Below are 19,720 nucleotides of genomic sequence, written 5' to 3' on the forward strand. Positions count from 1 at the left end.
ATCTCTACAGCTGATATCTCCAACACTGGGCAACTCACACCAAAACAGTCTGGACTAATAAATAGCACTACAGGTAAGAGGAAAAATATGTATTTTTGATTTTGGGGTGAACTGTCCCTTTAATATACTTTTTATGCAGGTTCTACACCAGCCCTTCTCCTTTATAGCTTTTGCAACCCTTTGGACAAGTTATAACATCTTCAATTTATATAGATCTCGGTGATATAGACATTCAAATCTACAGTATTAGAAGCATTCATTTGTTAAATATTATTCCTTTAAACATTTCTGATCTCTTTAGAATTGATTATTCATCTAAAATAAACTCAAAAAATAAATCTTTAATCTCAGAATAGAACAGACGAGCACAGGTTTGACCTAAAAATCCAGCATGATTCATGTGATGACGGAAATGAGCAATACAGTAGATTGCTGCTATGAGATACATTCAACCCTCAGCATATGTAGCCGTGAGAACACAGAGCACAGTAATGATTTCCATGTTGATATTCAACACTTAAGACGATACAATAAAATACCGGCAGAGAAAAAGGAAGGGGAAATAGGTAGTGTTTGTACATTTAGGAGAGTATGCTGTTGTCAAAACACTGAGGAGAGTGCGGGTGGTTTTGTTTCAGGGCAAAGCTGCAGGGAAATAGAAATGGCTTTTAGGATTGGGGGCTACAGACGGATAGGAAATCAAGTCGGTGGGTTACAGACGCACTTGAGGCAGGGGGTCAGTGTGGAAACAGTAGAAGACACATTCCCTTCCTTTTAGAGTACACACTTTTAGATTGTCAGTCAATAAAATCTAAATGCACACTTTACTTTTCCTGTTTTTGCTCTTATCTGGTTTGAAATGTTGCAGCACAGCCTCCCTGTTATCCGTACCCTGCAGGTATTTGTATGGCATTTGGCTACAGATAGAAAAATACAGTCCACCTGTCACCTCTCTCAAACGTGGGACTCATCCAGGTCCAAGTCGACGGGGGAGAGGGGTAGGGGCATCCTGCGGGGTGAGCGGCGGGGTGAGGGAGGGGACAGCAGCGGGGTGAGGAGGGGGTTCTCTGTGCCATCATCCTCGCTGAGCTGCAGCAGGGTGTCGCTGCGCGGCAAGAGTGCGGTCGTGTCCTCGTCCCCGGGGCTTTCTCTGATCCTGGATGGCCCCGGCGGTGGTGGAGGCAGGAGAGGGGCTGGTGGCAGAGGTGGAGGCGGTGGGGGGCCTGGGGCTGGTGCGGTGGCCAGCACTGGTAGTGGCGGAGGGAGAGGAGAGGAGGTGCGGGACAAAGGGAGAGGGGAGCAGGTTCGGGAGAGGGGCAGTGGGGAGCAGGTTCGGGATGGGGGTGTTGGGGTGGAGGGGCGGGAGATGGAGGGGGGAGGGGAGAGGCTACTGCGGAGGCCCCACTGCTCTCTCTTCTCCTTGCTGGTTATAGCTGGAGGGACCTGAGGAGAACACACTTTGTTCCTGTAATGTTGTTTCAAATGAAGTTGGCTTTGGATCAACTGCTGGAAATAAAGGAGCAGTGTGGAGGATTCAGTGGCATCTAGTGGTGAGGCTGCAGATTGCAACCAACCAGTGTTAATGTTGGCAGCTGGTTTAGATTTAGTCTTTGTATTCTTTGTATACACTGAAGGAAACATAATTGTAATTGTGAATATTATATTCCATTTCTGCCAACAGATGCCTTTAAATCAAAATACCCACAGTAAGGATAAAATAACATTTAATAATAATTACTTACTTAATCAAAGCCTTTTTTATGTATTAATATTGACCACTTTGGGTCTCGCAGTTTAGAAAATGCATGGATGCACTGTTTTCAGCAGATAATAATGCTTTGCTTTTCAACAGTTACCTACCCATTCCGGCTCCTGTCCTCTCTCTGCAGCTCCTACCTGTGTGTTAGCAGGGCTGTGCAGATCGGCAGTCACCGTGGCTGCGGAGACAGATGGCACGTCCAGTGTTGGGGACTTTGAAAGGGCCGGACTGGCCTTCTTGCCCTCAGCTGGAGGGTCCGCAGTGCTGGGAGTCGGGGGCTTGCTGCCCCCCTGCTGGCCTTGATTCTCTGTAAAGGTGACTGACCTCTTTTGGTCTCCATGCGCTGTGGGCACACATGCATGCGCAACATGGTCAAAACAGGAGATGACAGCACCAGCTTAGCGACTCGCTTACACATCAGCACCACCAAAAAGAGTGGAGGCAGGGACGGGACAGGAGGGGTTGGCAGGGACGGGGAGGGGGATGCAAGACAGACATGCAGAGCGCCCTATTGGGTGAGGTTGCAGATTAAAGGGGCGGGCCGTTGCAGGGTGGAGAGGAAGGGTTAAGGGTTGTGTCTCACCTTCACAGTCCAACAAAGTTTCTTTATTTCGAAACATAAGGCATGAGACAGAACAGAGTGAGAAGAGTCAGTTTGGTGACAGGTGCTTCAACAAACAGCACTGGAACAAAGACAGAGGCTGTGAATGGGGAGGATGGGTCAGTTCAAGTCAGCACACAGTAAATATTGTATTTTAATGAGAGAATCTGGATTTGGCTCGTTGTGTGTTGATCTGAAGTGCAGGGTAAGTCTGGTAAGTTAGTTCTTCAGTGAGTCACTCTATTTTAAAATTCTAAAACAGATAAACATGTGCTTTCATCATCGCTTATCCACAAAAATGTTCAGTCACCATCACACACGCACACACACACACGCACATACACACGCGCATACACACGCAGATGAAGGCACGTGTGCTGTTACCAAGGGGTTTGTTCTTGGGCTGGATGCTCCTGCGGGTTGTAGAAAGCCTCGCTCCAGATCGACCACGTGGTTCATTCTTCGGAATGGACAGCAGGGGGCGTCGAAGCTGCAGGAAGGTCACAGTTAAGTCCAATCCGGTGTGGAGCATCAGCTCGGTTTCAATTCATGCATTTTAATGCAAACTATTAGAATTCATGCAATATGACAAACATTTAACCGATTTAACCGTGCTTGACACAGATTGAAGATATGATATTCACAGACTGTATAGAAGACGTAGCCACTGTGATGTCACCCTTTGGTTTATGGACTCCCATACTGAAACCTTGTTGTGACTGTACCTATTTTTTTTTAAGGTACTTTACTTCCATTTTAAAGCCGACTTTATATGATAACTTTTATTTTAATCTTACATATTCATCATGAACCGGCTCGGCAAAACTCCTATTTCTGTTTTTAATCATGCAATATTTATTGCTGTACAATAATTTTTAAAAATATATATATTTTCAGTTTCTTTTCTTTAGGAAGAAAATCACTTTTTTTGTACTTCTAGTGTAGTTTGCACAATTTGATAAAAACATGAAGGACCGTTGACATCACACCTGTCTGAGGCCTCTTTTTCTTCCTAATGGAGGCTGGATCAGAAGGTTCTGCTGGCCCGGTTCACTCTGCACACTGGCAACCCTGGTACAACCAATCACATGGACACAAACACACATTTGCATTCACAAACACACACACGAAAGACACAAAAATACATCAACATGAAGGGACCAAAAGGCTAATGCATCATCAGCTGTACTCGCTTACTGACCACATCTTTGATCACAATAAGATGCCGCTGCTAGTCTACCCGTTCACTCACTACACGACACACACAGTATGTTACAAGACACCCAATCACAGTGCAGAAAATAAACAGTGCTGCCATGAGTCATACACTGAAAACACAACAAGGGATAGTGGGGGCTGGAGTAGCAACGCTGACAAAAAGAAAACTGTGATTTTTTTTCCCTTCATGTATTTAAAATTCTCCTCTTTTAAAAGTGTGACTCTGTTAAATTTCTTGAGCTTAAAAGAACAGTTCTGATTTTTTTTTTTTTTTTTTTTTACTGGGGTTGTATGAGGTACTTTTCCATAGTCAGTGTATTACACACAGTAGTAACAAAGTATTTTAGCCACCTAAAAAACTGTAATAGTTTAAGTTTAAGTGCACTCTATTTTTAGAGTATTTTTTTAAACTCTTAACATTTCTGTCAGACAGCCCTTTCAGATGGGGAAGCTTCAGCGTCCCATTCATGCTCTTGTCAAAGCCACCAGACTCCATTGAGAAAAACAGTAATTTTAGCTCACTGAACACAGGAGTTGCTGGACTACCACTGCCTTGATCAGTTTGTTTGTTTGTGTTACTGTGTGACTTCTGCGAATCTGAATTAAAGCCTTTAAACTCACACAATAACACAAGCTAACTAATCCAGGTGGCTGTAGTGCAGCAGCTCCTGTGTTCAGTGATGTTAAATCACTGTTTTCCTCTATGGAGTCTGGTGGCTTTGAAGAGAGCGTGGTAATGGCTACAGTTCTCTGTCTGGGCTGTCTGATAGGAAGGAAAAGTGTTTAAAATATTCTAAATACAGCGAACACTAAAACTGAAATTTATTTTCTTTAGATGGGACTTTTTCCTACAGCTAATACACTGACTATGGACGAGTACCTTATATAACCCCACTTTAAAAGATCCAAACTGCCCCTTTAAAAGAAAAATTGGACAGAAGTAGACAAAGAAAACAACAGAAGTTTATTGTGGTTGCCACCCCAGTTCCCCCTTGCCCCTACAGATTGGTATCCAGAGTAGGACGCCCAATTTGATCAGCGAGAAGCCAGTACACATGTAAACAGTATGAAACACCATGGCACCAATGAGAGAGGCTGACTTCAGTGATGGCACATCAACTGTAAAGACCCACAGCTAACAGAGGAGAAACAGAGGCAGAGCTCCCTGGCCCCGGGGCTGAGGGGGCCCTCTATGTTTTTTTTTTTGTTTTTTTTTTTTTTTTTAAAGGGGGGTGGGGCCTGGTTAGGATAGCACAGCAGATGAGCTGAGAAGATGAGGGTCAGTGTGGAGCTCAAAAGGAAGTGGAAGGAGGATAGGGGACAGAGACAAGGCACACTGGACCCACACAGAAAGAGATAGAGACAGGTAAGTGGGGGAGGGTGACGGGAGGTGTGGTGGGGCCAAGGCGATTTGATTGAATGTGGATGAGTGATCAACGGCGAGGCGGCCAATAGAGGAGGCCGTCCCGAGGCGAGGCCCCTCCCACTGGCGGACAGATGCAAGAACGCACCAACGGGACACACACAGAGAGAGGGCCACTGTACCTAGAGAGGTTACCCTCCTGCAGAAGGCCCTGGGACTCATCTAGCACATTGGGTTCACTGTAAAAAGGGGGGCGAAGGGGGAGAATGGGAGTTTAGGGAGTGCAGTCGAGATCTGTCAGCACCCATATACCTGTGCCCAGACAGTGGGGGGGGAAGCCAGGGCTCTGACCACAACAAAGCTGGAGCAGATTCTTATTTCTTTACATTCTTACCAAGATACAGAGTCTTAGCTACTTCACAATGCTGCTCTGAGACTGTTGAACAAAAACATTATAATCAACAGAGATATACACAGAAAAAATGGCTGTGGTTGTGGAATATGACTGATTTTCAAAATATTAATGTATTAGTGTGTTTATGAAAAAGAGATGTTGTTTAACGTCTAATGTTCTCGATTAATGGATAAGTCGTTTGGTCTAAGTTGCATTCAAAACTCTTTCTGTCTATAACAGAATCTACACTTGAAAAATAGTTAAACTTTGTGCTTGTTTGTATTTGTGTGTGTCAGTGTCTATTTTTGTCCACGTGTGTGTTGGGAATGTTACCTGTGGCTGGGCAGCATGGTGGTGCGGGGGGCCTCGGGCTGCGAAGCCGCTGAGCCGGTGGCATGGCTGGAGAAACGGCGCTGTGCTATCATTCTTGGCAAAAAGGCTTCGTGCTCACTCACCACGCTGGGAATACTCATGGAGTCATCTGGAGGGAGGAGGACGGAGGGCAGTGAGCTCAGTTTAAATTTCTACAAATGTCAAATGTGAAAGAAAACGAGAATGTTTCTGACTCTCTTCATCGTCCTCGTCGGTGCGGCTGAGCGTGTCTTGGGAGGGTTGGCGTGACGGTTGGCTGTCTTGTTCCCAAACTGTGCCCGTGCCCGTGTTGGAGCGCGACATTGTGGCCAAACTGAGGCGATATGCTGATGTAGAGGTGCCAACTGTGCTGATGGACGTCTTGCCCTGGTAAGCTGTTGGGTGGGGGCAGGTCAAACATACAGGCAAAAATGCATATTAACAATATGAGCAATCATCTGATCAGTTAGTTTCAGAGCATGAAAAAGAAGTTTAAGTAAAAGTGTCTAACCGGAGCCGCTGTGCACAGCCTCTTTGAGGATCTTGAGTTCATTGTTGAACTCTGCAAAGAGGGAACTCTTGCAGAGAGGTCGAGGGATGAAGCGTCGCTCCAGCTGGTCAGCGATGTGGTGTCGTGCTGTGATCTCTTCCTGGGAGTCAGCGGGCTGCGTCAACAACTAGCTCAACATCAACATACATGGACCAGTTAGGAAAACAAACAGACAAATAAAAGTGAATGAACAAATGAGTGGAAAGAAATGCACTTGTCCTTTACCTTGCACTGTATGAAGGGTCTCAGCAGGACAAAGATGGGGATTCGGGTTCGGACAATGAAGTCAATGAAGTCCCAGAAGGCCAAGCCGCCCACCTTCCTCAGAGCCATCTCTTTCACCTGCAGGCTTAGCCGGTACCACTGGTTCCCCAGCGAGCGCTCAAAGCAAACTAACACCACCTTCAAAGCTGCAGAGGGACGGAGGGAAGAGGATGAGAAGGGAAAGTGTTCGGAACAAGAGAAGCTACAACATGCTGTCACTTCTTATTCATACCCAGATATGCAGCCTGGCTGGTGGACTCTGCTAATCCCTCTCTGCGCAGATCCTTCCCCGTGTCGCCCGGGGTGGAGCAGTGAGCCGGGGAAGCGTCCAGCATGAAGTTCTTGGTGCGGGAGGTGGAGATGATCCGAGGAGGCAGGAGGATATTGATGACCGTCTGGAGGAGCAGGAAGATCTCAGGCTGCTCCAGGTGGGGGCTGTCTGCAAGACGGAAAGAGACATTTGATTTTAAACAACACCGCCGTATAATTTGAAAACAGATCATACATACAGTATACAATGAATGTCACAAGATGAGAATGAAACCTTATATGGCACTTTAATGCTCTCTTAAACGACTAAATAAATAAAGCCTGTAAGCTTTTACCTTTGCTTCCAGAGCCCACAGTGAGCACAAAGGGAATGAGCAGGTTGAGCAGCATCCCCTCTCGCCTCTCTTGATTGGTGAACGGTGAGATCACATGGCTGAGAGGAAAGTCCTCCTTCAAGGCCTAGGTTGGAAAAAATGGAGGAAACTTAAAATTAGAAAATGGACAAATACTGTTGCTGATGGTTGGATGTGCAGTGAAGAGTCAGCTACCTGGATCTGCAGGGCGACCAGTCGGACCACCGCTGTGCTGAAAGGCAGCGGAGGGGATAAATAGGGGCTGAGGTGGAGAAGAGGAAGCCCATCTGCCACGCTGGAGGGACCAACCACACCCATCACCTGACAACACACACAAATGAATCCAACATCCAAAGCTTTTTTTGGAATAATTTTTGCCATCTCATGAGTCTGTGTGTTTCCATACCAAGTTGACGCAGACGTTGATCAGTGAACGAAGGTGTGGGAGGAAAGAGATGATCGGCTGCCGCTGCAGGGTCAGGCAGATCCCCTCAATCAGGCTGCTGGCCGCCTCCCACTCCACCTGTCTCCTGGAGAACACCCACCCATACAACACCGCCCCACACCCAGATAAAAGCAAATTTTTATGAATTTAAAAATAGATGAAAACACAAATGCCACATTCATGTCATGTGAAAGCCAATCATCGTATTTCTGTTTCATCAGCTGCTTTTGAAATGACTTGACTGTGGCATAAGATCAGTATCAAATGTATCCAGTGTTTATCCATCATACTTGTGAAACACTTACCACTCTATTTACATTCCCGCCATATAATCATCACCTTCATGACTGTAGTAAAGGCCATACTGACAACAAATATTGCAAAGCTCACAAACATAGCCAGCTCAAAACCACAGCAACACATCCCAGTGTGAAGCACACACCTGTGACCAGAGTTCCCTCTGAGCCAGCGCTGCTCAGTCTTATGTCATGGAAGAGATGTGCAGGTGTTATTTGTTTTTACTGCACTGGGGCTGTATTTATGGTACGGCTGTATGTACTGGAACATTTCATTACTGATTTAAAAACTCTATAAAGGTAGGCACCTTTATATGTACTTGATTGTCTCTCTCCCTCTATATGCTATCCACTATTACAGGATTGAATATATTAACAGACATTAGTATTAAGCCATGGACCAAAACTGAGGAATACTTTGTTAATCTGTCTGATATTTAAATTCAGTAGCCTTCTTAGTGAAAAGTTGAATTTCTTTTTAATTTCTATTTCTGTTTACTTAAAGGTCCATTATGGTGGATTTAGATGGATATATTGGCAGAAAAGCTGTATAATACTGATGTTTTTGTTACCTTAGAATTAGCTGTTTATATACGGAGCAGGTCCACTTTCGTGGAGTCCATGATGTTGTTCAACAGTAGCCCAGAACAGACAAATCAAACACTGGCTCTAGATAGGAGTATTCACAATTTCGCGTTGGCCACCGTAGTTCTTCTACGCACTGGTCACATGAAAAATTTTAATTTTAAATCTGCAACCTCACTGCTAGATGTGGCACGGTGGTACAGAAGTAGAGAAGGAAACTTTGGTCCCATCATGGATGCCCCTGGATGACATTTGTTTTAAATCACAGAGCACTGAAATGTGCCTGGAGTGATCCTATCACAAGATGGGCTCCAGTTATTATCCATTATTATGAAAGATTCATTATTGTACTGGCTCCGATTTATTGCAGGGATCAGGTGGCAATCAGTAACCAGTTCACTGGTGCCATATTCTACAACACCATTTCTCAAAGTACGCATTAAAAGAACGTTAGTATGATGTATCAACATCTCTAAATGAGTAATGCGTGTTTGTGTTTTACATTATACTTAGAAAAATGATCCTAATTATTTCAACATGGTGAGGTAAACAAATTATAAAACTGTATTACTCTGGTGACTTCACACATGCAGACATCACCAGTCAAATCTGCAACAGTGTCTGTAATTAAAACTGGCATCATCTTTCATGACACAAGACTGGACACTGGCTCAAAGGGAACACTGCCACTGATTCATCGTTAGTACACACATCCTCACGTACCTGCACATATACACGCCACAGCAGCACTTACGGTACAGCACCCACGAAGGCAGCGCTACAGAGGACAGTGCCAAGAAGCCGTCTAGCTACTGTACACACCACGGCACCGGCACAGCACGATACAGTCACAGGGAGACAGAGAAAGAAGAGGGATTGTATTCAACAGACCTGGTGCACAATGCCTGTGGGCGAGCGCACCTGAGCGTAGGCATCTTGTGGATTTTGTTGAACATGCGGTCCAGCCTCTTGAGGATGAGGATGAGGGCGGGGCGGACGGCCTCGGACGACCAGTCGGTGATGGGCAGCATCTCCATGATGTAGCGCCGCAGCCCTCGGCTCTCCATGGTCAGGGTGTCGTAGGGCGCCAGCTTCAGCAGGGCGTGGGCGATCTCTGCCAGCCTGGAGAAGAGACACACACAGAGACATAACTTCAGTGAAAAAATTATTAGTGCCAGAGTGCTATACTGCAACAGAATAACTAACGTGGCATGTCAGATATGTCCAAAGACAATGGGAAAAACTTTTTTGCGGGAAAAGAGAGATGAAGTTACAAATATTTATCAGTAAGACGCTTTGAAGTCAGTCATGCGTAAATCTCATCACCTCATGTGGGACTTGATGTCCAGCAGCTCCAGCGCAGTGACCCGTGGCTCGCCGGCAACGTTCTGCAGGATCTTGAGTCGCGGCCCGCAGTGTTTATAAAACTCTGTGCAGATGTTCAACAGGGACTCCCGGGGTCGGCGGAACTCCTCCCTGGCAATGCGCTCATCCAGCTCCTCCCTTGGCATGCCCTGGCCTTCCTCCAACAGGTGGAGGTTGTCCCTGGGCACGTGCATACAAACAGGACCTCAGTCTTTTCTGACTCCAAAACTGCACTCTAGCTATCTATTCTGGGACTGATAAGTTGATCATGTTATAGTCCTGACCTGGTGTTGACCCCTCCTGACATGGCGTGGTTAGCTGTCGTGCCTCCTTTATGGCCCTGATCACAGCGGGACATCTGGGGGGCTGTCATGGGCCTGTGGAGGAGGTGTGGATAAAATTATGAGCATTATAAGCAGCTAAAAGAACATCACATACTCATGTACAACAAAAAAACAGGCTCTCAATTCCAGCAGCTGCAAAAACCCAGACATGTGTTGTTTTTGTTGCATGGGGGAGAGTCCGACCTTGTGAGGCTCTCTGAGCTGTACAGCAGGGCCTGCAGGGACGTGGCCAGAGCAGCGATGGCCGCAATCTCATCCCTGGCAGCCGAGGCCGACTCCATTGTAACTGTGTTGCTCTTCAGCTTCTGGAGGTGGCAGGGTACCAAGGCCTCCAGCACCATCAGCATCTGGAGACTGGAGAGATACATGCAGACTGTTATAGGACAGAAAACAACTGCTGTAGATGCAAGAAGAGAGGAAGAATCCTTGATGCCTCCTGGACATGTTTTCGTACCTCCTGAAGGATTCAGGTGCATAGGCAACCACGGTGACACACAGTTTGATGGCCTCACTGATGGAAAAGGCCAGGTCCTCATTACCATAACAAAAATCTGCAACAGAAAAGTACAGCCATCAATTTGGTTTAGTTTGTCCAATTACAGCGAAGTGACACACACATTAGAAGGAGCTTTCCATAAATGATAGGACCACATGTGAAAGTGAGTGTTTACCCAGAGAGCGTAGAGGTTTCTCAGCCTTAACCAGCTCCAGTGCATCCAGGGCGTCCTGGGTCTCACCCTCAAGAGAGACCAGCAGGTCAAACAGACACTGAGCTGAAACTCCTTTTGACAGACCGGTGCTGGTGCTGGTCTGGGATGGGAGATGAAGACAGAGCAATTAAAGAAAAGGCATGTGTGTAATAAGAAAGCAAAATCAATATTGATTGTAAATTAATTTGAGTATGTAGTGGACTTACTGTGAATTCCAACAACGGAGCCACACTGGCAAACAGCTGCAGGATAAAGGGTTTGCGGTGGAGGATGTAGAACTGCCGGCAGCAAAACTCGATGCCCTGCCTCAATAAAGGGTCACTCTCATAGTCTGCATAGACCTGTCATGACAATACAGAGAGGACACATTTTTAGGGGGTAAGGAATCACTTTCCTGGACTATTGGTGGTGAATGGAAGCACTCTTGTCTTAAAAACTGTTGCACTGCTGACTACCTGCAGCATGGTTGGCAGGATCCACTGGTAGCCACTCAGGGAGAAGAGGTGGTTGAAGTGCACAGCGGTGTTAATGGCAGTGGCTGTGTACTGCCTAAGGAGGGAGCTGTCCTCTGGGTGCAGCAGCAGAGCCCCGTTGAAGACGTTGAGGAACAGCATCATCTCATCACCCCATGGGTACTCACTGGGCATGCCCAGGAACATTTCCTCCAGCAGCTTGATCCACAACACCTTGTGGAGGGTGTCCAATCCAAACAGCTCCTTACCTGGGATATTTAGAAAGGAAGAGATGGTGGTAAAAAAACAGTTTCGTATATAAACTAGAATGATTTTTATGAAAGTGTGTAATGATACAGTTGGAGTCTGCCTCACCTTGTGGCTCATTGAACAGCGAGAACTCGGCGTCGATGGCGGTTCTTGGGAAGGATGGTAGGCGGAGGAGGTCCTCCTGCAGCAAGGAGACGTGGGACTGCTTGTGCACGGCCGGCATGTGTTGTGTGAGGGAGATGAGAAAGAGAACCCGGCCGACTTCCTCTAGTTTACGGGAAAACACCTAGAACAAGAACAAAGAAGGAATAAGAGACAGCATGAGGAAAAAGTAGACACTCTGACCATGTTTTTACCACATTACTTGTCTGGTAAACAAATCCTCCATACCTGTTTCTGGATAAGCTCCTGTCCTTTCTCAGGCAACATGTGCACCAGGTTGAGCTGGGGAGAGACTGATCTCCGGAAGGGGTAGATGTCTCTCACATATGTCTAGTGGAGGTAGATAGCAACATTGCATTGACGTATAGACAGGAAATACTAAAATACTGCCTTCTCTGCCACTGTTGTGTAACAAGATGCACTACAGATCACATATCAACATTTATCTTCTATCTTTAGCTACACCAACATAAACCTAATGTATCTACCTTGTTATAATGGATGAGGTTCCATCGTTTGTCCATGAGGAAGTAGTGTGCTGATCTGGCTTCTGGAATGTTGAAGAATTCCAGGCACTCCTGTTTCAGGGAGAGAAAAGATATCATGAATATCTTCCATAAATTTAATCCAATTATATTAATATTCAGCTTTAAGAGTCCAGTTCAGGATGATCAGAGTCCTTCCTCCAACACTGGTGTTCTTACCTTGAGCAGGGCATCAAACTGAGTGTCTTCATGGACAGGAAGCTGTGTTGGGATGTCACATTCGTGCTGCCCATGCACCACCAGTGTTTTGGTTCCTGCACCAGCAATACACAAGAAAATATTTAAATATATTTCACATGTTCTTTAGGTCATCAGCATCTATTGTAAATGAAATGCAGAGTCTCAATGGGATCTTAAAGCAACCCTTACCTTTCTGGAAATTTTACACTTTTCTTTGTTTAGGTTAAAATGGTATTAATAAGCTGATGGCACACTAAAATGTAAGTGAATTCCACCAGAGATGAAAACTCATCATTATACCATTCTCATATGGTTCTAAGAAAACTCCGACCAATCATTGCATTCGGACCGAATGCAATGATTGGTTGGAGTTTTCTCCTGTCCTGTCTGTCTTCCCCACGTGGAGGCCTCCGACAGACGTAACAGCTCGCGTAACATCCCCCCACACCCTCCACCCCTGAGTCTGTGAGACAACAAATATGCTAGAAACAGGGAGGCTTGTGGATATAAACTAGTAACCTGAGATGACCATGGTTTCGCCTGGAGCTGTCCCGAAGGGAAGATGCCGGCAGCGCTGTGACAGGACGCAGGAGCGGGGGAGCGTGGAGGGGTTAGCTCTACGCCAACAGCTAACCCTGTCAAACCAGCTGTTCCCAGCAGCCTTCTGGCGAACGTCCGCTCGCTGGACACGAAATGGATTTCACCCGACAACGGAGATCCACTAACTGAGGAGTGAGGGACTGTTGCGTCCTTGTGTTCACTGAGACATGGATGAATGGTAACATATAAGACGCCGGTGTTGAGCTAAGGAGGCTAACGCTACACAGAGCAGACAGGGAGGCTGCATCATCTCTCTCCGTGGTGTGCTGTGATGTGTCTTTCTTATATGTTGCACAAATTGTTTTTAAATGTTTTGTTTCTTTTTGCTTGGGGTATGCGAAATGTCAGTTCGTTTTTTTGTGCTGCGCATAAAAATGACAAAGAAGTTCAGTTCAGTTCATAATGTTATATATGACAACACAGCACCCAGTTGCTTATGGCTAACGTTAGCCTACTGTAGCGTAGCCTCTGAAACATAAATGTTATCTTCCTTGTGTGTTTCCACTTACTAGTAACGTTAACGCTACTATCTAACGTTAGCACTGTAACCTTATTCTAAAACCCATCAGTCATCACTGACTCTGGTTAAGTTTTAAAACTCCGGGGTTGCATTTGTAATGTTACACTCGCCCTCCTCTTCCGTGTATCTAATGTTACCATGACAACGCTTATGTCTATCATAGATGTAATGAGGACGTAATGGAGGAGGGGGGAGTAGGCCGTTGGAGGGAGGTGGAGTTGCAGGAGGAGGAGGATGGGACTTTGGAGGGAGGCGGGAGTTGTGGATGTTCAAATTTTTTCTAAGTGCTGTTCACCTGGCATGGATGCAGTGACCAGCAGTTTGACCTCGCACTGCTCCTTCTTCATGGTCTGCTTAAGGTCTTTAAAGAAGAGTCCCTCCACATAGCCGACGACCTCCCACAAGAAGGTCAATGTGGCCGAGATGGCGTCCATTCCCCACTCGCACGGAGTCCGCACAAAATACATGATCAGTCCCACCTAGGAGGGGGAGATTCCGTTGAGACGACAATGGTTAACAGAGAGTACAGAGTAGTGTTTATATGTAAAGGTAAAGAATTATTGCTTCACCAGATAGTTGAAGAGGATATGAGAGGTCTGGGCCGGCAGATCTCCAATGTTGAGCAGGAGCTTCCTCAGCATGTACATGAGCTCATCCTGGAGTAACAACACAAAGAATGTCATGAAAGTCATGTCACACTTCCTATTTCCCATTTTAAGCGTTAAGCTCCTGCACATATCCTCACTGACTGTATAAATGTAAGTTTATGAGTAGCCACTGAAGCTGTGTTTGTTCTTCAGATGTTCACCCACCTGTCGGTTGCTCACTGTTAATTTTTCCAGGAAGTGGCGGAGAACCAGGGCCGGATCTTCAATCAGGCAGTTCCACAGGATTTGTTGGGCAACAGCGCTCACTGAAGAAACATTGAAAGAAATATTTGTACTTGCAAATACAGTATGTGATCAAATACCATACATGGGCTTCATGTTTCAGGAGGGGTCCCACACATGAAAAACAAATCAGAAAAATGCACATTTTGGCAAATGCATTGATGACATAATGCAGGAGAATCTATCAATACATGTATTTTTTATGTTTGGACTGATACTGTGCTAATAAAATATTTAATAAACTGTAATTTGTTTTTATTTTTATGTAGGTGGTACTTGCTATTTTTTATTCCTGAAGGCCCTCAAGTCTTGAAATTATTTTAAGCTCCAAAACTGGCACTGGCAAAACTGTTTTTAGTACAATGACACCTACCAGCAACACCATCCTCTCGAACCTCCCCGTCCTCCATGAGATGCACTATCGGTAGGACTGCAGCACAGATGCACGCTGGGAAGACAGCTTGGGGCGGCTGCAACATGTGGTGAGTGGGAGTGTGTTCTGTTGTGTTCTCTTCATCTACAAAACATGTTAAAGATGATAGCTCAAGGTTTATTTAAAAAACAAAGACTGCTACAAGTTGTGTAATAAAGGTTTTTGTGGTCATGGATATTTTGTTTTCATACCTTCAGCACTGGCCAGTGAGCGGACAGACCACACAGAACCCCGACGGAAGGAGTAGTTCCTGTGGGAGTTACTGGAGGCGCAGGATGGGCTGACAGACAGACGGCGTGATGCCAGGTTCACCACTTCTTCTGCTGGCAGGATCAATGCCCAACATGACCAGTGCAGATACAGGAGAAACAACATGCTATCAGGGCACAGAGATATCAGCAGCTTCCTTATTCCCATCAGACTTTTGTATTTCTGTATGCTATGTGCTTGTGTGCCTGGTAGCCCCACCTTCTTCCTCCTGCTCAGGCGGGGGGCTGCACGTCGGTTCGTAGCACGCCTCCTGAGCGACGGGGATGGCTGTGATGATGCTGGCCTCGCGACCCAGACGCCGCTTCTCTTCTTCCTGCTGCAGGTTCTTCAGGATGTGCTCGGCTCGCTGGTGGGAGCGTGACACCGCCCGCGCCGAGAAGGATTTCTGCAAAGGGGTGGCATGTAGGGTGGCATTGGATCAAACAGCACAGAGAAAGAACAGCGAGTGCAGACATACAGAAGGTTCAGAATGAGGGAGTGCACAAATTAATAAAAAAAACTGACAGTTCAAATCTCTCAGGGACGTGTGCATAGCTACTCTAGGCTCACGTTTACATCTGAGGAGCATTTTGTAATGTAAAATGACCGGACAACACATTAATACAGTAACTCTCTTCCAGCACATTAATCTCATGCTCTAATGCTATCGCGAGCATCATGGAGAACACTGTTGAAGTATTCAATAGAAAGGATTTCAATCGTGACAAATTTTTGGCAAGAAAAAATGAATTCATACTGGAATTTGGAGAATTTACTGTATCTTGTGTACAGTAAATGCCTCACAGCATTCGCATGAGTGCTCATACACGTACATATCCAAATAGTATAGCATGGTATGAAAAACATCCACAGCAAAGTCATTCTCATCCAATGACCATGCATCAACAGCACAACACACACAACATGTCTGAATGTCCGATGCATGCTGTTATTTTTTCTTTTCTTTTTTTTACAATCAGAGCAAATGTTACAACACTTTACTAGTGTGGTGCGTATCATTAATCAAGATGCAACTATCTGAAATGACCCATGAAACTGCCCCAGCTTCTGATCCATGATGGAAACCTACAGCTCCCAATGAGCTAAAAATGTTTAATGGAGAGAGTTTTCTCTCCTGTCATTAATGATCTGAAGTAACAAGATGCATCAGTACAAACATCCGGACAGAAATACCAACTTACTATGGTATGGACTGACTGAATTAATGTGGAGTACTAAAAACAAAGACAGTCGATAGATAAATTATATAACAGGTGCTCGCAGGTCGTCATCAAAATCTATTAAACATATTTTGATAATCATGCTTTTTAACAAAAAAGACAAGAAAGTAAAAGGAAACACCAAGAAATCTGTTTTTACTGCGTTAAATGACTTTAAATATGTGTTACATATCCTTTTCTTGAATTAGCAGATTTCTTGGTGCAGTTGACCACATTACACTGGCATAGCAATAACAGATGTACTTTAAAGCAGTCTAAAGTGCAGTGTATCTGCTTTTGGTACATTGTGAGGGTTACGCAGCACTCAATCTAGAATAAATGTCAAAATAAGACACCCGCTGTTAAAAACTGCCATGTTTTTTTTACAGGTTATGGGAGTTTAAGAGTCAGTTCACCAGAATTCTGAAAAAAAAAAAAAAAAAAAAAATCACTTACCCCTAGTTGTATCTAATCATACTGATAGATCTGTTTTAGTGTGACAACATTTTGAGATTAGCCTCCATCAGACAGTGTGCGTTTTAGCAGTTGGTCGCTGGTTTTGCATTGTTGAGCGCCTCGCAATTTCCACTCTATGCGCCTTGAATGCCTGGACTTTAAAAAACTCAAACTCAGAGCAGAAACTGCCCGACGTCACTGGCGTTTCACCCCAATGTCTGATTGAATTAACTGAAAGGCAGGCCCTCTGTAATGGCGATGACAACACGTAGTAGCGTACATGGTTTGGATTGAACTAACGTCAGCACACTTTCAACGTCCCTCTCTGCAAGCTGCAAAACCTATCTGAACAAACTGTTGCCCCAACTACTTATTAACATTTTAGCAACCATAATTAGGCCAAAAGATTGACAGCAGACCATAGTCCACAGTCACGCTAATGGCCCTGTGAGGCTGCACTTACACACCGTGGTGCTTTGAGTTAAATTCTGACATCATTGCTGTCACACTGACAAGGTGCATATGTTGAGCAAGCACAATGCTTACCGTGTTGCTGGGTAAGTTCTTAATTTTACAAGGATTTTGCCATAAACCATTTGTGGAGACACTTCTTTTATCAGTGTAAACCTTATGGTGGCACTGCAGCAAAAGTCAGACGATCACCAAAATCAGTTGGATTCATCTTCTGGAGATCATGAATGTCTGCCCAAAATTTCACGGCAATCCATTGAATAGTTGTTGATATATTTTAGTCCCGAGCAAAGGAGAGGAGCCAGACCAACATTCCTAACTCTAGAGCCGTGCCAACTCCATAGCTAAATAAAACAGCAATATGTGCCTCCAGGCAGAGTGTCCCCAACGCATGGCTAGATACCACAATAGGTAAGTGATAAAATATGTATTTTTTTTTAGGTGAACAGATGCTTTAATTTACACTGAATGTAAGGCAACTTGATGACCCAACCCAGGTCAGTCTGTGATGTCAGATCCACTGGTGCATTTTAAGCCAATATGACTAACATATAATGTATTTACTGCATATTAAAGTGACTCAAAAGTATGTGCATACATTAATACTACTAGTAAAAATAAATGTTATAGCGAAGTGTTTGTTACAAAGTTATGGTGGTAAATATACTGGGGGGCTATACAGGGGCTCAGACTTACAGACTGGTCTTCATTGATTGGATCCTGGACGCTGCCTGTGTTCTGGGGCACCCAGGGGGGGTCGAATATGGGCACACAGGGCATGCCCAGTATAGGAGATGGCAGGGTGAAGTTGATGCTGGGTGGTGGGATCTAAAACAAAAGAGAAATATCATACAACATGGGTCAATGTAGCCTAGCTTTGTGAGACGGTACATTCTGAATGATATATACTACAACAGCAAAACGTTGCATAATAAATTATTAACCTTTACGAAGAACCTTTTGAGATTACAAAGTGGACAACTTTGACTCTGGAGGTAAGTTTAAACATGACAACATTGTTATTCTGTACCTTAAAGATCTGCTGGGCTCCTTCCTCCATGCGAGGCCACACCTGGTAACGAAAACGCCACAGTGTGTAAAACTTCAGGATGGAGTTGATGCGTTGGCAGGCCTCCTGGTGCTGGAACTCCGCCATCATCATTTCGGTCACTGCGTCTGGGACCTTTACCGCACACAACAGGAACATGGCACCTGGAAGGGATTCAGAAAGGGTGGAGGGGGGAGGAGAGGAAGAAATAAAAAAACAAAAGGGAGTGAGGAGAGAGGACACAGAAAAGAGGCAGGAAATTGGGAGGTAAAAAGTGGTTGACATAAAGTAAAGGATATGGCAACTGTTGGAATATAGAGCATCAGAATATCTAGGTCAAAATGTTTTACACACTATGTGAGTAAAGCTAACTTTAGTTCAGTGAATAAATAAAGTACTTCATCCTTTCATGATCTAAAATCATGTACATATATAAACTCTGAAGGGCACCACAGCCTATAGACGAGACCCACAGATTACCGACACACAGCTGACTCACCAGCAGCAGCTGCCATATGTTCATCTACGCTGAGCAAGAGCTCCCAGGCTGCGGGCTGAATGTCTCCGTACATGTCGTCAGTCAAGATGGGAGCTGCCTTGATGAGCAGTGAAAGCGGAGCTGGAGACAGGCTCATCACCTGAGAAACACAGGAAAAAAAATTGATAAACAGCAGTTTAGGTATGGACAGTAACTTTAGTATTTTTGTTTTCAAGTCTTTTAATTTTCCCTTCTGACTTAAAGGGCCAGTGTGTAAAATGGGTTGAAAACAGTGACATCAGTGGTGAAATTCTAGATTGCAGGGCTCACTCGCTCACCCCTCCTGTCGGGTAAATGACGGTGGCCTCGTAGGGATAAAAAGCCTTGTGCAGACACGAGTTTTTCAGGAGTAGGTCTATCTAGCGACGAGGTAAATGTTTATTTAGAAATCTAAACCATGTCATGATATTGTAATGGATACCTCACGAGCAGGAGACAGAGTAGCGTTCGGGAAAAAGGCCCGTTTATTTGAGCACTCCAAAAACTCCGGTAACACTCCAGGGGGTAAAAGACTCCATCCCAAACTCTGACTCTTCTAGCGTAACACACACAGTTCATACACACATACTCGTTAACAGTACCTAGCGGGTACCCCCTCCCCTCTCTGCTCCACCATCCCGCACACTGACTGACAGTGTAGCCTGTAAACAGAGCTCAGCTGTTTATTTAGCCTAGCAATATATCTGGACTATAGTAGCTGCAATGGATGACTCTGAACCCGATTTTGAAGAGTTTCTTGTAGCGGACACAGATCCAGAGCCATACCTGTTTGAGCCGGAGCATACAGATGAAGAACTTGGATGCTGAGCGGGCGAGAA

The 19,720-nt window shown here is 45.1% G+C and overlaps 1 protein-coding gene across 1 annotated transcript in view; it reads right to left on the minus strand.

Moving 5' to 3' along the window:
* Positions 1–806: 806 nt before the first annotated feature.
* Positions 807–19,720, minus strand: part of unc80 (unc-80 homolog (C. elegans)) — a 46,536-nt gene continuing 27,622 nt past the window's right edge. Inside the window, exons 31-64 of the mRNA XM_078165524.1 lie at positions 18,864–19,002; positions 18,347–18,528; positions 18,013–18,144; positions 15,389–15,575; positions 15,112–15,243; positions 14,861–15,004; positions 14,410–14,510; positions 14,167–14,253; positions 13,893–14,076; positions 12,457–12,551; positions 12,241–12,330; positions 11,981–12,082; positions 11,696–11,876; positions 11,324–11,589; positions 11,075–11,209; positions 10,830–10,968; positions 10,613–10,709; positions 10,342–10,512; positions 10,099–10,191; positions 9,776–9,994; positions 9,371–9,571; positions 7,530–7,653; positions 7,319–7,444; positions 7,106–7,229; positions 6,733–6,939; positions 6,462–6,646; positions 6,198–6,363; positions 5,902–6,081; positions 5,669–5,816; positions 5,124–5,180; positions 3,350–3,431; positions 2,745–2,850; positions 1,897–2,102; positions 807–1,689 (exon numbers count right to left, since the gene is read on the minus strand). Of these exons, the coding sequence (XP_078021650.1) occupies positions 955–1,689; positions 1,897–2,102; positions 2,745–2,850; positions 3,350–3,431; positions 5,124–5,180; positions 5,669–5,816; positions 5,902–6,081; positions 6,198–6,363; positions 6,462–6,646; positions 6,733–6,939; positions 7,106–7,229; positions 7,319–7,444; positions 7,530–7,653; positions 9,371–9,571; positions 9,776–9,994; positions 10,099–10,191; positions 10,342–10,512; positions 10,613–10,709; positions 10,830–10,968; positions 11,075–11,209; positions 11,324–11,589; positions 11,696–11,876; positions 11,981–12,082; positions 12,241–12,330; positions 12,457–12,551; positions 13,893–14,076; positions 14,167–14,253; positions 14,410–14,510; positions 14,861–15,004; positions 15,112–15,243; positions 15,389–15,575; positions 18,013–18,144; positions 18,347–18,528; positions 18,864–19,002 (5,523 nt within the window). The 3' untranslated portion in view covers positions 807–954. The remainder of the gene's footprint in view (positions 1,690–1,896; positions 2,103–2,744; positions 2,851–3,349; positions 3,432–5,123; positions 5,181–5,668; positions 5,817–5,901; positions 6,082–6,197; positions 6,364–6,461; positions 6,647–6,732; positions 6,940–7,105; positions 7,230–7,318; positions 7,445–7,529; positions 7,654–9,370; positions 9,572–9,775; positions 9,995–10,098; positions 10,192–10,341; positions 10,513–10,612; positions 10,710–10,829; positions 10,969–11,074; positions 11,210–11,323; positions 11,590–11,695; positions 11,877–11,980; positions 12,083–12,240; positions 12,331–12,456; positions 12,552–13,892; positions 14,077–14,166; positions 14,254–14,409; positions 14,511–14,860; positions 15,005–15,111; positions 15,244–15,388; positions 15,576–18,012; positions 18,145–18,346; positions 18,529–18,863; positions 19,003–19,720) is intronic.

This window comes from Epinephelus lanceolatus, chromosome 24, assembly GCF_041903045.1.
Source record: "Epinephelus lanceolatus isolate andai-2023 chromosome 24, ASM4190304v1, whole genome shotgun sequence".
NCBI lineage: Eukaryota > Metazoa > Chordata > Actinopteri > Perciformes > Serranidae > Epinephelus > Epinephelus lanceolatus.